The 16075-nt window shown below is 43.8% G+C and overlaps 2 protein-coding genes across 3 annotated transcripts; one reads left to right on the top strand and one right to left on the bottom strand.

Moving 5' to 3' along the window:
- Positions 1 to 581: 581 nt before the first annotated feature.
- On the bottom strand, positions 582 to 6125 carry fntb (farnesyltransferase, CAAX box, subunit beta). Its single transcript, XM_068342377.1, has 12 exons — positions 5894 to 6125; positions 4662 to 4726; positions 4100 to 4172; positions 3878 to 3969; positions 3595 to 3741; positions 3399 to 3482; positions 2869 to 2955; positions 2625 to 2754; positions 1955 to 2087; positions 1493 to 1604; positions 1254 to 1368; positions 582 to 1022 (listed from the first exon to the last, which is right to left on the bottom strand). Exons 1-12 carry the CDS (start codon positions 5990 to 5992, stop codon positions 855 to 857), a joined length of 1305 nt encoding a protein of 434 aa, XP_068198478.1. The 5' UTR covers positions 5993 to 6125; the 3' UTR covers positions 582 to 854.
- An 829-nt stretch (positions 6126 to 6954) lies between these two features.
- Positions 6955 to 16033, top strand: rab15 (RAB15, member RAS oncogene family). Of its 2 annotated transcripts, XM_068342976.1 has the most exons (7): positions 6955 to 7078; positions 12508 to 12568; positions 12706 to 12766; positions 13185 to 13262; positions 13732 to 13821; positions 14147 to 14212; positions 14345 to 16033. In XM_068342976.1, the coding sequence occupies exons 1-7, from the start codon at positions 6955 to 6957 to the stop codon at positions 14504 to 14506; spliced, it is 642 nt and encodes a 213-aa protein (XP_068199077.1). In that variant the 3' UTR covers positions 14507 to 16033. The 2 variants fall into 2 exon arrangements, with proteins under 2 accessions (XP_068199077.1, XP_068199076.1); XM_068342975.1 differs by lacking the exon at positions 6955 to 7078 and having other exon boundaries at positions 11886 to 12568.
- Positions 16034 to 16075: the final 42 nt, after the last annotated feature.

The following is a 16075-nucleotide window of genomic DNA, read 5'->3' as shown; positions in this document are numbered from 1 at the left end:
TTGGGATTAGATTTTTCTTTTGTGTATTGTTCGATTAGACAAGTTGGGTGAATCTGACCAGTTTGTGGTGTGCAGATGGTTAATAATGAGTTTGTGTCCTTAATGCAGACAGGAACAGCCTGAAACGATCCTGTTTGTATGGAATGTAGATTGACAAATCATCAACATTATTTGATTAGGCAAAAGCTCCTTTTGACAAAGATTAGAATTTCTGTTGTCTTTTTCTGGTGTTTTGTAGAGGAATCTGGTTACTCTTGAGTAAAGCACTACTTCAATTGTCTCAATTTAAATCGAATTAAAATGTGTTTGATTATAAATATTGGAGTCAGCCTACAAATAAATGTAGTTTTAACTGAGTAGTCAAATCAGTCTGACCATCCTCTGTCGGACTTCATTTCACTTCTGGTTTTCGTAAACATGATTCCAACCCAGATAATTCAGTTTCTGTAGGTGACTGAAATCTTAACCTCTCTGAGTGTTCCACTTAAGACATCAATAGAGTATCCTACTTCTACATTTTCGCTGCTCTGAAAACAGTTGGCAACCAATGACTTCAAAAACGACATTAAAAGTGCTATAAATGTTTATTAACTTAGACACTTTTATTTCAGAGAAGGAAACAACAAAAAGCCATTGAGAGCAAAAGGACTCGGCTGAATGTGAAGCTCTCCACACGCCGCTGCTGACACGTATCCACCCGACCCCGGTCCAAAAACCCCGCCTTTGAGGGTCGACTGGTCCGAGCGCTGCTTTCAGCTCGACTTAACATCTGACCCGGCTGTCGTTTGATGGTTCGAGTCCGCTCCCCAAGTGGAGGCCGGTTCGCCCGCTGCGACGTTTCTACGGAAACCTAACTAGGACTGACAGTCAGCTGATTCCAATGTGGCGGCGGCGGCGGCCGATGGACTGTCGGCGGAGGATCCTGGTTGCTCTTTTTCTTCAGGGACGGGCAGCTGGAGAAAGAACTGCAGGGCCTGAGCCACCTTCTCTGGACAAATGTTGTAAATGGGATGAGTTGGAGCCTGCAGGCGAAGGCAAAAAAAACAAAACAGAAGACATTCAATCACTAAATGTAATTTCTGAATGACTTTTGCTGCATTTATCTGCATGTTTTTCCACCAAAACACTCAAAAATTGACTGTTTTCTCCTCTGAGGTTTCATCTCTTTCCCCTGAAATCATTCCCGTTCGTATCGGGAACGCGTTCTAATCCACCTCTGAATTAATCCGCCCATCTCTCCCTCCGGGCCTCACCAATCTGTTCTCCTCCCTGCCGAGGATCATCTCGTCGTGGAGGCCCATGTTTCCAAAGTGCTGCGCTATGGACAGTCCGCTCAGGCAGTAACATGTGTGGTAGAAATCTCTGGACCTGGACTCGTGAAGAACAAGAAAGCAGGACAGCCATGTGGCGTGAGGGAAACCATGTGACGCCTCAATGTGAAGCCGTGTTTGTGGGTGTGTGTGTGTGTGTGTCCAGATGGTGTGGGACTGACTTGCCAGGCTTATCCACGAGGCCCCCTGTTGGGTTCTGACAGCACAGGAGGATGTACTCCTGCAAGGCCTGCTGCTCGAACATCCAGCGCTGCCGACTCAGCTCCGACTCTCCTGCAGGCAGACGTTTTACGCTCATTACAGTCCTTTAGTTTGAAAAATATACTCATCATTCAAAAATTGATTTTTTTCTTCTCTTCCTGCTGCGTGATGCATTTCAAGCGACGCTTGCAAATAAGATAGAATTTCCTGCAGCGCGTGACGGCTGGAAGCAGAAAATGCAGATGCACGAGAATATAAACGCCACATTTAACGTGAACACTGATCCAACGGGATCCATCATATCATTGTTAAACATGATTTACTCCAAAATAAAAATACAATTAAATCATCCTTAAGGAATTAATTATGTGCAAAAGAACATTTCTTGGCTGATTTTCCAGCTGCTGCTGAAGACTCGGTACCTTCTTTGAATAAGGCTCTGTGGAGTAGAGGCAGGAGTCCAGCCTGCCAGAAGGAGTAGCAGCCATCCACCAGTTTGTTACAGCGGCCCTGGAAGCCTCCTTCGAACCGCATCTGCCTGCTGACCACCCACCGCTGGGGGAGGAGGGAGGACAGACGACACAAACACCGTCAACACGATCAAAAACACGCCGAATGTTTGGACGAGCGAGGTTGAAGTCCAATCGACTCTGAGAGGCGTTATTTCTGGAATTCAAATGGTTTTTACTGAAATTACTTGGATGTTGCCTCTTCAAACCCAAAAGGAAAAAAAAAGAGGACAAACGTCCGTGCTTTCCTCCCGATCGTTTCGTCATATTTGAAAATAAATCTTGTTAACGATCCCTGGATCAATACTTCTTCCTTCTGGAGCTTTTATGAAGCGCGTCTCCTCTGGAATCGCTCGATCGAGGACAAGATCATGACTTCATTTACAAGAAATAAAGCCACGTCTATAGACTTTCACTGGGGGTAAACGTATTTGTGGAGGGTGTGTGTTCTGTGGGCGTGTGTTTGGGCCTTGAGCGTGTTTCAGTGCGACTGTTTGCAGAAGGGTGGGATGTTTTCCAGGAGTGAAAATATAACTTCATGACTGTAGGAGACGTACAAAATAAAGTGTCGTCAGTTTCTCACCAGCAAGGCTTTGACATCCAACATGTGTTCTTTGCCCAGGATGACGAGGGCGGCGGTACCACAGAAGGTGTAGCCGCCGTGAGCCTCCAAACCCGGCACGCCGCTCAGGCCCCCCTCCCAGTTCTGACAGCTGCAGACAAAAGAAACAGTCACTCAGACTTCCTGGTTCATGGAGAAATGAAGGCATAAAAAACAGACTCATACGGCAACAGCGGCGGCGGGGGGGGGGGGGGGGGGGTCGTACCTGAGGATCCAGTTAGTCGTGTCCTGGAACAGTTTGGGCGTGATAATGTTTGTGAGGGACGCTACAGCAGCTGCACAATATGCACTCCTGCAAGAAAAATCCTCTTTTGATGACTTTGTAACAGCAGAGCGGTGATCCCACAGGTCCGACGTGTTTGTGGTGACACACAGTATTCTGTTATTATGGTAAACATCACCGCAGAAGTCGCATATGGCCAGCAGCGGAAAGGGGACACATTACACTGAGCGCCGGGAGGCAGGTCTGAAGTTTGAGAGTCGTCGAATCGATTAAAATAACGACAGGAGTCTTTTTAAATCTGACTCGTTCCTCTGAGGCGTCTGTCAGCTGCCCCCCCCCACCCGAGGCCCAACAGGAAACACAAACTGACTGCTGATGCTCTTTGTGGATACAGAAGCCGACACCTCAAAGCTACTTGTTCAAACCCTGCAGCTCCACCCAGAAATTTGACTAACTCTAATAAAATAACTGAACTCTCATGCAACAAATATATATTATATACGTATTTGTACCTGACGTCCACCTCCCCTCCGATGTGCATCACAAAGGAGCCGTCTGGCTGCTTCACTGACCAGAGGAAGTCTAGCAGCTTCTCCCTGGAGAGGAGGAGGAGGTGATGGGGATGAAGAGGGAGATACATCCATTGGCATTAAGTTCATTTTCTTTCACCCTGACGTCATTCCATGGCGGTGTAGCGTGCGTCTGTACCTGTTTATAACGTTGTAGGCCTCCTCTGTGCCGATGATACACAGGGCGTTGACGGCGGCGTAGGTCGGTGCCAGGTGGGCGTGTTGCCCCGGACCTCCAGCAAAACCACCCGTGGGGCTCTGACAGTGGGCCAGAAACTGACACACACTGGAGAGGAAAGGACAGAGAAAGTAAGACGTGACGGAAAGAATGCGTAACAGGAAGAGAAGGAGGAAGTGTAGACAGTCTACGGACTGGATCCAGATCCAGATCTAGATCCGGATCCGGATCCTGTGTGACTCACTCCGAGGCGATGGCAGCAGGAATAGGCTCCTCTAGTAACTCCAGACTGTGAAGAATCCAGAAGCAAAGCCACGGTCTGCTGGCATCCAGACACTAGACAACACAACACACACACAGACACAAATACACGTTACAGAAAAACAGGAAGAAGAATTCTCTGGGTTAATTGCACATCTGAGAAAAAAATGTGTGTGTGTGTCTGTGTGTGTGTGTGACGCCCTACCTCGTAAGCGTCTGATAGGTGACGTAAGCCCTTCTTGAGATATTGATAATGCTGTTCCCGCAGCAACGTTGGCCTGAGGACCAATCAGAGGACAGAGAAGTCACATTTAAGCCTTCCATCGTCGTCATCAATATAAAACACAATGGTATTCTGATCTGACAGCAATTCTGACAACGGAAAACACTCATTAGTAAAAGAACCCGGTAAACTCCGGTCCAAACAAATTAACAATCATCTTCTTGACGCAAGGATTTTTTTCCTAATCATATTTGTGCTCCTGTCGCCTCGTTAGTTTCTGATTTACATTTCCTCCGAGCTATTTATTCTCTTTATAACATACTGAGGGATGAAGATAGTTCACTAATAGAACAGCTAACAGTACAAATATTTGATCAATAAATGATTTTCCAAGACAAAAAAAAAAACAATTCTATTTGAAATCTATTCAGACCGATTTATATACAAACATCTTTGCACCTCTTCCTGCAGCGAACCCTGACTTCCTCCCATCCCATAATCCGCTAACATGCTCCCATGTTTTGAACCTGAATCTGGTACTTACTGTGGTAAACTGTGTATTTGCTTGTAAACACTGATGACCTCCTCAATGCTGTGCTCCACTTTTTTCTTGTAGAAAGAGGACAAGCGAGAGCAGAGGATTAGTCATTACGAAGAGTTTTATGATGCTAACAGAAAACTTTATTAAAAAAGACCAAAACCCCCTTCCCAAGCCTGCTGTCGCCGGGGCAACATGACTGGGATCACACCATCGAATCACGCCACCACCCAGACGAGTGTCCAGGTAAATTCACACCATTCCACAATAACAGATCATCCCCTCCCTGGTGGAACACATACAACAACCCAGACTCCAGACTGACATTTCCACCCGCCACGCCTCGGAAACAGGTTCGAACCGGTTGTCAGCGCGGCGGTAGAAAGCGTTCACATGCGTAATAAACCCGTTTGTGCCCACGCGATCAGAAAACATCAGACGCATGACGGATTAAACGCCTGACGATCTCGTGTCAGGACGGGACCGACCGGATCATATCACACAGTTGGTGGATATGACATCACTGTTATAAAGAGTGGGCCGGCCTATGAGAGTGACATCATCACAAGGTTGTGCCAGTCCATGAGGAGGAGGATTACTGCTCACAATCGAGTACATTATTCCCTGCTCCAGCTGTGTCATCTGAGAAATGACGCTCTTACATTTTTAGTGTCATTTTAGTCGTGCTTCTTTTGTTGGTTCTGGATTTAATCGAGATATTTATTTAAATTTAAGACAAATTTATAAACAAATGTTTGAAATCCTGCAAGAGTTCAGAGTGACAGCTTCTCAGTCATCTCAAACCACTTCACCAGCTGGTGTGTGCAAAGTTGATGTGTTTGTTTGAGCTGATCCTCACGCAATCGTATTGGAAAGAAATAATAAAAACAAGGCATTTGATCATTAGCGAACATTCGGATTAATTTTACCACACTATCCACGGAAAAAAGGTAAACCCAGCGGGCTGCGTCCCAACCCGGTTTAACCGTTTAAGTTCATTAGTGACAGCCAAGTTAATTCACACTTAATCTCTTAAGTGTGGGCTAAAAGCTCTAGTCTGCTAACTGAGAGTAGCTAAAGAAAAGTGAGCTAATCAACGTTAACGAGTTTGTTTTTTATTCCAAATTAAGTATCAGGACAGTTCTAGGTTCACATCCATCCGGTTGCGCCTCCATCCCGAGCACAGCGTTAGCGTCAAGCACGCCGATCTAACGGAGCTAATCTGCGGCTCCGCTCACCTGCTCCACGGAAGTCACCGACTCCATCCCGTCATCCACGAACATTTCGGCGGCGTGATTCTCCCTGAAGCATCGCAAAGCCGTCGGTAGTCCGTCCATGACGAGAGTAAGAACTTTGGTGGTGCTGGAGAGGAAAGGAGAAGATGATATAGGGGGGATTTGTTTGTTTTGAAACGTCGCTTACTTTCATTGGTTTCCGCTAACTTCCTACTGGGGCTGGAGTGGGCGGAAGTTACGCTCACGACGGCGGCTCCGAAGGACCAAACTTCAAATTTCAAAATCGCTCAATTGACACGTTAACACACAGTTGTTGGGCGATATTTTCACAATAAAGTTATATGCAATGAAAGTTACGGTCTAATTATACAGCATACTGTACTTAGTCTCATTTGTGGATTGTCACTGATGTCTAAACAAGAAATGTCACAACACGCGTTCGATTAATGTTTGATATTCATCTATTATGTGTAAATTAAATAAAATAGTGCAAGAAGCGGTGCTATTACATTAAACATTATTATTATTATTATTATTATTATTATTATTATTATTATTTTCTTCACTATTATTATGATGTCTTTTTATCGCCTTTATGCACTGTGAATAAGTTTTATTTTATTTGCTTTGTATAAGCCGTTTTTAAGGACACTCACATTCACACCGATGGTCAATTTAGACACACCATTTCCCAACAGTTGTATGTTTTTGGTGGTGGGGAGAAGCTAGAGAACCCAGAGGAAAATTTACATAGACATGGGAAGAACATGTGAAAAGCATCGATCTAATTCCTCCTGCGAAACGAAACCGTTCTTATTGCCAGCGGCTCTTATTTTGGTAGTCACCACCGGAAGTGTCTTTCCAGCGTTTAGCTTGACGGGGTTTACCGCACCCACTGGAATCTGGAGGCTGACTGGGAGGCTGGAGCATCCTCGTTCTGGTACCCATCAGTGAACAAAAAAAGAAGCGAAGCCTGCTGCTGGCTGTGTGAGCAAACATGGGAGACATTTGTGAGCTGAGTTAGCTTCTTCTCTTCTGATTCCACGCGACAACCCACAGACACCATGGCTAAGCAGTACGATGTGCTCTTCCGACTCCTGATGCTCGGAGATTCCGGGGTTGGGAAAACATGTTTGCTCTGCAGATTCACGGACAATGAATTTCACCCGTCTCACATCTCCACCATCGGTAAGACACTCACTTCTGTGCGGTCTCCCTCCATCACGTGTGTGAATTGCCGCTGGTTTGCTGGATCTTTCAGTGTTTTCTGCTCATTTGATTTGTGCATCACCTCGTTTTCCATCCCTATTTGGATTAAAATTGAACAAATCAGACTTGGAATATTCAAAGAAACCTTTTTATATTTAATTTTTCTACTGATGTGGACTAGATATTAACAAACAGTGTGAACTGCATCTGCAACTATCATCACTGACAATGAAATCAGATGCAAAGGCATCCTTTTATATGTGGAAATAGGTAACATCACAGTTATACTGGGTCTCTTCAGTGGTTACAGATTCTTGAATGAACTGAGAACAGTTTCATTCTAGTGTTTCATAGATCAGCAGGTTACAGTTGTTGTTCTTTGGGGTTTGAAGGGTCTCCGTCCCTAATAGAAACATCAACCCAATGTCCCATCAAACATGTGACACATCCTGACCACCCATCCCTGACCGGGTTTCAACTGTTTATAGATAATTATACAACAAATAGAACAGGGGTTGAATTAATCAGCGTCTATTTTGTTTCGAGGGGTCGTTTCCTTTCATTACTTGACAGATTTCCACAAAACTTGGATGAAAAGTGTGAAATGACCTGAAGAAGTAGGAATTCTGCAGTAATACAGCATCTCTGTGACGTTAGCGTTGCAAAAAAAACATCACGCAGGCCTTGTTGGAATTTGTATTAAGGTTTAATTTCATTAAACGTCATTGTTGGGCCACGGTGGATCAGAACATAGAAGTCATGATAGGTTGCTGGTTATATTTAATTGCTGAGGAGATGGCATGTTAGCTAAGTAGCAGTTTAAAATGTTTATGAGCTGAACCAGCTTTTGACTTTAATGCATCACTTTGAGGTGAGGGAAATAAGTATGTACGGCAAGCTGTGGGTTTTGTGTGCATGTGTGTGTGTGTGTGTGTGTGTGTGTGTGTGTGTGTGTGTGTGTGTGTGTGTGTGTGTGTGTGTGTGTTTTCGTGCTGCAGTGGTGTCTCTCATCTCTTTTTCTGTGGAGACTGGGCTGTCATTTCTTTGTGTGTGTCGGTGCGTCTGCTGAGCGAACACACATTTCATCTCACTGAGCTCCGGTCCTGTGAGGCGGCAGCTACTTTCTGACACGGTTTGCAGTATTTGGACATAACATGAAGAGGAGAAAAGAAAATACAGATATCCCTGTGGCTTTGACATGAAATCCCTCCCGGATTGATGTCTTTCTCTTTTTTAAAAAAAATATAAACAAAGGAACTGGTGTTCAAAATGATGGGAAATAAGGACATCACACAAGTAATTAATCCCTTACATACAAATCCACATTATATGGTGTCTCTTGTGTGTTTTTATAGAAGCCTTTATAGATCTCGAGAAGCCTTGATGATTTTGGAGCTTCTGCGATCATCCCACAGTCTCAGCATGAGGTTCGAACTAAAGTTTCATGCGTCTCACTCTGAATTCTGAATTTATTTATTTTTTTGTTTCATCCGCTCCAGTCAGGAGTTCTGTCTCTATAAGCCGTGCCAGGAGTTTATAGATTCAAAGTCCGACTCAAAGTCCTTTTCTTCCTGAAGTCCAAAGATTGAGAAACAGCAAGACTGACCACCATCTGAGTTTTCCTGCTGTGGATCAATAGATAATTTCCCAACCATCATGGTGACAGAAGGATATTAATCCCCCCCGTGACCCTCTCATGGGCAGCTCAGTAATGAATCAGTACCCGTTACTGTCTGCTCGCTCAGTTTTTTTCCTCTTAATTATCTCAGAACTCCTGGGAGCTCTGCCGCTTAGAAGATTGAGCAAAAGAGATCTAAAGATTTTCCATGAACGTCACTGAAGAATAAAAGGATGAGCGTCTTAACATATTATTTTCTTGCTTGAGAATAAAACCCAAAAATCCTGTTACTATATATAGGATTTTATATAGTAAAATCCTAAATATGGAGGCTTGGGTCTGTGTATGCAGATACAACACTAAGCACAAACATGACTCCTATGTGATTGATGGTCATCTGATTCCACAATCGTGTCATTTATTTGTTTCTGTAGCTGCTTTGCAAGACTTTGACCACTGGTTGCAGGGATTTCACCCATTTCAGCTACAAGAAGAGGAACTTTTTGTGGTAGTATCCACCGGGCAACCTTTGAAAACATGTGAAGCAGCAGAAACATCCTTTAATCCAGCCCATTATTTTTGCAAACTACTAGAAAATGAAGGACAGTCTGAAATTTTATGCACACAATCAAAGAAAAGAAGAAAGAGTCTGCATTCAAATTTGCAAAAAAGAGCATCACCAGAGATGATTTAGTCACACTGATGATTTTAATCTTTCTTATCGGGCTCATCACCGAACTCCACAGAGGTCTCGGTTGTCACGGTGTCGGAGAAATACAAGCCTGCCCTAAATCACGACCCAATGAGCAGCTATCCTCGCGGTCCAGGTCGTACGCTCCATACATCAGAGAGATCATTAGACTGACGGCCCGAGCGTGGGTCACACAAACCACAGAGAGCTCTCAGCTCATGCATAGTTCAACACAGAAATCAATGAAGTCATGACTCTGACTTCTGTAGAGCCTTACAGGAAACAATGCTGATCATTAAACTGATCATTTTTCACGATAAAGCCTCTTTTTCCTGCATATTTTTACAGTTCTTAAAACATTTACCACTATATCTTGATCAAATCCTACCATTTTAGGACATTACCGACTTTAATATTCAAATTTGAACAGTCTCATAATGAAATAATGTTGTGTGGTCTTTTTTAACTGGAGCGCCTGCTGATTATTGATATATATGTATATATTGTTATTGTTTAATTCCTCCTATTCTTCTTCACTTGTGCCTACATTACCCATAATGCAGCTCCACTATCAGTAGTTGGATTGTAGTTGGTGTCCAGTCTGGTGAGGTTCAGTCACACGCTCATTCTTAATTTCCTGCTGCTTCTTTCTGGGCTGAGATATCAGCGTTCCTGATCAGCTGATCACATCTTGTCTTTCATAACAACGACACGCTGTCATTCTCAGCCAATCATCATGCTGCTTGTCTTTTTAAGACCCTTTTGCCGCTATGCCTCCATTCCACCTTCAGGTAACGGCTCAGTCTTCCCAGATTTTCCATCTTCATCATGTCTTCAGTCTCAGCGGAGTCATCAGCCGTCGCCACCACCATCTGGACTTCACCGTTTATCAGGACAGATGTCCTAAAGTAATTATGTAAAATCTGCTGCGATAAACAATCATCTTGACTTCACCGGCCCGTCGCTGGTGTTTAAGATGCAGACGTTTTCCTCAGCAGCTGTGATGGGACAGAAAACCAGTGGAGTCCTTTCGTTTCTGGAGGCAACAGCTGTTAGCAGGCCGTCACCGTCACCTACAGCACACTGACACACACACACACACACACACACACACACACACACACACACACACACACACACACACACACACACACACACAGGTGTAACTGCATATCTAAACATGACCATCCCAGCTATCTGTCAAGTCCGTTTGTGGCTTTCTGGTTATTTCTTCATTAACAACTTGATGGTGGATGATCAAGGTTTGGAGTGAATGAAGGGAAACGAACTAATAAAGAGTCACAAGGTTGGATTTTATCAGTCTATAACTGTGTGGCTCCAGTAACTCATGTGTCAGGATCCAGTTAAAGATACCTAAATACTGACAACCACTCGTAAATAAAACATTTTTTTGCTGAGAGTACGTTTATAAATCCCCAATCCGTGCCGTGACAACAGCGATCTGCACTTCTTATACAGATTGAAAGGTCGTGAAGCTGGCAGGAGTTTCTTCCATCCTAATGGAAAGACCCAGAACAATTTCATCATCAAACCTTCTTAGGGAGACTTTTTTATTTTTTTTATAACTTCCCAGCAGCCTCGGCGTGCTGCTTCTCTCAGTGTTTGCGCTGCGGTTTGCCCTGCAGGTGAGCACCTCGCTCTGTGAAACAACCTCATTTTACTGAGCTGCTATGAAAACAGGCCAGAGCAACCAGACAATATATTTGTTTAACAGCCGAAAGCAGGAACAAGGGAACAAGCAGACAAAACGCAACAATTTGAGGAGAATTAGCAGAAATAATGGTAGTAATGATCTAATTTTAATCCAGAAATGACTTTAAAAAGGCGATAATTAATCTCCCGTTTGAAGATCCAAGATTTAAAATCACCACAATTACAGGAACAATTTTCAGCGTCACTCAAAGTGGACCGTGACACAGATCTTTATTTATACTAATTTATTCTAATTCTAATCTTTGTCATCTTTATTCTCACAGAGCTGGTTCACCCTGTTGCCGAAGAACAGCTGAATCCCATCCGTCGATATCTGCGTTTAATATTTAAATCGCTGCTGTTTCCATGGAGGACTCCTTCCTGGAGCTTTAATGAAGTGATAATAAAGCTTGAGAACGTAGCAGGAAGACAAGCATTACATTTCATTACGTCCCCCCCCGGGTCATCCGGGGGCCTCTGATTGTTACGCTGACCTTTGGGTGTGTTTGGTCAAAGGGCGAGGCCTCCCACTTTTCAGCGAGTCTTCCATCATTCCTGAAAACACACCATGTGAGTTCATCCAAGCTACATCTGTCAGCCGCTTCCACACGTCAGCCGTAAAAAAAAATCCCGAGCGGCGGTTCCTTCCTCAACGTGAATCGATCGACGCGGCGGCTTTCCCCCCCCCGACTGTGACTCCTGGGCGAGGAGCGTCGGGTTAATTGGGATGAACTGGGAATTGATTTCTAAATGAGGAGTGCGGTCTGTGGAAGCCTGTTGCTTTGCCGTTCGTCATCTGAGGCAGCGGAGGAGACGCTAGAATGAACAGTTAAAGGTTGATGATGAGGCCATCAGATCCTCACCTGTAGAATAAATGATTCTTTTCCACTGGTGAAGCCTACATGAAAACGTTACGTCTGATGAAGACTGTTGCTCTTCAGTGCAATGATGTAACGGATGAAGATGAGCCGTCTTGATGGAGCTTTCTGCTCTCTGAGTGTTAGTTGTATAGCACAGAGTTACCATCGCCGTGGTGACCGTAACTCTTCAAAAAGGGGGTGGTTGTTGCAGTCACCCGTTTGCTTAGAGTTTAAATGATGCTTTTGTGCGTTCGGTGTTGACTTTCATCTCGGTCTTCAAAGAGGCTGATTATGCAGGGATGATGTCGCTCTGGTTGTGTTAAAGCCTCCTGTGATGTTACAAAGCTGCAGCAGACACCGGCAAACCCCAGCTCGGTAAAAAACATGCCGGCGTCATTGATCCCAGTCGCTCATTGTGTGGAAAGGGTGACTGCTCCTCTGAGGATACTCGGTATTTACATCCAGATCCCAGTTACAGCTCCTCTCTTCCACCACCCCCTCCTCCCTGTCTCTCCTCTGTCTTCAGGAGTCGACTTCAAAATGAAGACGCTTCTGATCGACGGCGTCAAAGTCCGGATACAGATCTGGTGAGATAAAAGCAGACCGAGATCTTTCTGTCAAGTTTAAATGTCAGAGATGTTTAAACATTTCAGGAATTATTCATCACTGATCCTATCCTGCGTTTGTGTGTGTTTGTGTTAATGCACACTCGTTGTGTTACTAGGGACACTGCAGGCCAGGAGCGATACCAGACCATCACTAAGCAGTACTACCGACGAGCACAGGTACCTGACATCCTCCTCCTCCTCCTCCCTGCTGCTGCTGATTCTCCTCATCTTGTTTTCACAGCGGAGACAAATGAGAATCTTTTTTTTCAGGAATGAAATCTGTCACAGATGTGTTTGTCATACTCCATTCAATGAACTGTTTAAGTGTATTGGCAGGGGATGCCGTGGATCACTGCTGTTGCATTCCCACACCGGCAGACGATGATCTCCACAGACCATCTCCGCCTAGACGTAGTTGTGTGTTGTGCTTTTTTCTTTTGATTTTGGTTTAGATGGTGGGAATCGACTGTATTTAATAGAATTCTGGATATAGAAATGAAGAAAAAATCATTTTTTCCCCCCCAGGAACTCATCAATCAATTTTTGGGAAATCGCGACCCTGAACGTGTCATCCTCACTCTCTCTCTCTCTACAGGGGATCTTCCTGGTGTATGACATCACCAGCGAGCGATCCTTCCAACACATCATGAAGTGGGCCAGCGACGTGGACGAGGTGAGTCACGGCGATTTAATATCAACAGGCGTTGCTTTTTTTTGTGCATTTTTAGAGATGGAAAAACTGACAAAACTGCTTCCTGTTTGGTGGAGGAAGAACAGATGTCCGGCTTCATGAGATGAAGACCAAACGCTTTGCTGTTGTTTCTATGATCTGATCTCAGATCTGTCTCTTAGTTTCCAGAAAAGAATAAAGTCTCCTCTGCCTCTGCTGTCGTTCTCCACATGATTTTATTCCATTAATCCAGTCATTTATGAACCTCATTTCCTCCACCGGTCCATCCAAATATAAACTTTATCGATCTTGTCACGCTTCACACTGACTTTTAATCTATTTCTCATTTCCTGAACTCTTCGGTGTTTTCTCCCCTCTGACTCGCCTGGTACTTTAAATCTTTTTCTCTTCCTGTCAATATTTTTATTCATCCTTACCTGTAAATATCCCTTCATGTGACAAACCTCTGCAGTACGCGCCCGAGAAGGTCCAGAAGATCCTCGTAGGGAACAAGTCAGATGAGGTCGACAAGAGGCAGGTGGCCAGGGAGCAAGGAATCAAGGTAGGTCAGCCTCTCCTTCCTCTTTCTTTTTTACCCTGCAACTGTCTCCAAGTTCATGAGAAGAGGATGAGGTTTGAGAAACGAGCGTTTAGAGCGGATGGACGGCCTCGACACGGAATACATTTTCCTCTCCTTGCCTCATATTGCCTCACATTTTCTATTAAAAGCTTCACTGAACGCGCAACTGCGTCTGACAGTCAGTCACACGGCATCCGTGTGAAGGAAAATAACTTGTCTGTCGTCTCTGTTCTCCTGAATAATAAAAAAGAAAAGAAAAGAAAGAAAAGCAGGTAATTAAAATGTGTTTCGGTTATCTGTTCTGCAGCTGGCCAAGGCTTACGGGATGGATTTCTTTGAGACAAGTGCCTTCACCAACCACAACATAACAGAGGTGAGGTGATCCGGACGGCGGCTGACATGTCATGTCTATACAGAACAAAGTGATGCATGCATGATTATGTAACAGGAGGAAATGGCTTGATAAATGAGAATGCGTCTTCTTCCTCCTGTCGTGTTTCTCCAGACTTTCAGACGATTGGCTGAACAGGTTCTGGCAGCCAACAGAAAGGACCTGGATCTTCTCCGGATGTCCCTTAATGACGAGATTAATCTTGCTGCTCTGGAGGAAGAGGAAGGACTGAGCGACGGTGTCGCCGGCAGCGAAGGCAAAAGCTGCTGGTGTTGAAGAAATCATTTAAAGTTGAATGAAATTTAAGTAAAATGTGTGTTAACAACAAAGACTTTTGCACGCTTTGGGCAAGATGTTGCTCCTTTTGCTGTAAGTTGAAATGTGGAGAAGCGTCAAGCTGTGTGTTTCTGTTTGATGGCGCATTGGCTGAAAATGCTAAAAGAGAGGTTTGAGAGAAGTTTCAAGTCCAAATGTCCATTGTTTGAGTCAGTGGGAAGGATTGTGTATTGTCTAAAACACTAATTCCTGCTCTTTTTATTGTCTTTGCTGTAAACAAACACGATTCCTATTTACTACCAATTCCATTGCTGGATCGGCAGTTGAACCGGCTGAGTCCAAAATGTCCAGGAGAACCAGAGATGAAGATTTTAATCATCTCTTCTGCTCAAATTTCTACGTAAGACTTATGAATTGATCGAGTCGTAACGGATAGGGACTTGGAATTGTCCGCTGCCGACTTGAAAATGTAATGATTGTTTTCCAATCCTATCTGCAGTATTGATCAATTTACCATTGTGATTGGTCGCCTTCATTCATACATAGAATGTTTTCCTTTATGTGGGTGTGGAGACTCCTTCCGTCAAGCCTTTCTACCGTTGAAATGCAGTAGATGCAGTGTAAGAATCTCACCACCAGGGGGAGATACAAGCATTACTAACACAGGACACACGCCTGTGACGCGTTCACGGTCCAGTTCTGACAGTTCCTTGTATTTTTTTTTTCTAATCTTACTGTGTTGCAATGACTACATTTAATTGATAAATGTGTATTTTAATTAGATGCAGACATTTTTTTAATGCTTACATGAAGGATTTGACCACACTGGATGTTTTACGGAAATGCAATGCCACACCTAATTTATTATTTGCAGCCATAAACTAGAAAATTGCAAAGGGGAAAAATTAGGAGCAGCAACCCTCATTTTCTTTAGAGCGTAGATGATCTGATAGCTCACATGACATTGTACATACTAGGATTTTCATGGCATCGTAGATACAGTAGGTAGGATCATGAGGAGAATCATGTGCTATGGATTTAATGTATTACCATTAGAGGGCTGTATAAGAAAAAGTCCACAGTGATATTCTAGATGGTCAAAATATTCCCTCTTAGAACATAAGGATATCTTTTATTTATTTATTTTCTCCCATCTCAGACGTTTTAAGGGACGAACAGGAGTTTTGCATGCGATCCGCCCTTCTTTCCTTTCCTTTACTGCAACTTCAGTGAAGTTAAAAATCAACTGACCATTACAGAGGTGAAGCATTTGACCACAGTTGCCTGTTGAGGACTCGTTATACAGAACGACCGTCATCAGATGCAGAATTACAACTCAGATCAGTCGTTATGTGCACCATGTGAAATGGGAGTGTGTGTGTGTGCTACTGAATGATGTGCTGGAATGATGTGTCACCAGGTCAGAGCAATGTATCAGTGTTGTTTTTAAAGAATGATATTTTTTTCCTTTCTTTTTGACTACTTCTTCTTGTATTTGTGGAACAATATGACATGCAACATGTTAGTCTTTGGGAAAAGATGTCAGATGTTTATGAGTAAATACTTGCA

This window comes from Antennarius striatus, chromosome 19 (genome assembly GCF_040054535.1).
Source record: "Antennarius striatus isolate MH-2024 chromosome 19, ASM4005453v1, whole genome shotgun sequence".
Classification (NCBI taxonomy): Eukaryota; Metazoa; Chordata; class Actinopteri; order Lophiiformes; family Antennariidae; genus Antennarius; species Antennarius striatus.
The sequence above is the reverse complement of the archived record's forward strand: the minus strand, read 5'-3'. Positions and strand labels throughout refer to the sequence as shown.

Excerpts from the sequence above, each read along its gene's own strand:
- fntb (XM_068342377.1), bottom strand. The coding sequence starts at position 5,992 with ATGGACGGACTACCGACGGCTTTGCGATGCTTCAGGGAGAATCACGCC. Across the intron at positions 3,970-4,099 it reads ACCTATCAGACGCTTACGAG|TGTCTGGATGCCAGCAGACC; the intron begins GTAGGGCGTCAC and ends TGTGTTGTCTAG. Across the intron at positions 2,956-3,398 it reads GGAGGGGAGGTGGACGTCAG|GAGTGCATATTGTGCAGCTG; the intron begins GTACAAATACGT and ends TTTTTCTTGCAG.
- rab15 (XM_068342975.1), top strand. The coding sequence starts at position 12,366 with ATGCCGGCGTCATTGATCCCAGTCGCTCATTGTGTGGAAAGGGTGACT. Across the intron at positions 12,569-12,705 it reads AAAGTCCGGATACAGATCTG|GGACACTGCAGGCCAGGAGC; the intron begins GTGAGATAAAAG and ends TTGTGTTACTAG. Across the intron at positions 13,822-14,146 it reads CCAGGGAGCAAGGAATCAAG|CTGGCCAAGGCTTACGGGAT; the intron begins GTAGGTCAGCCT and ends TCTGTTCTGCAG.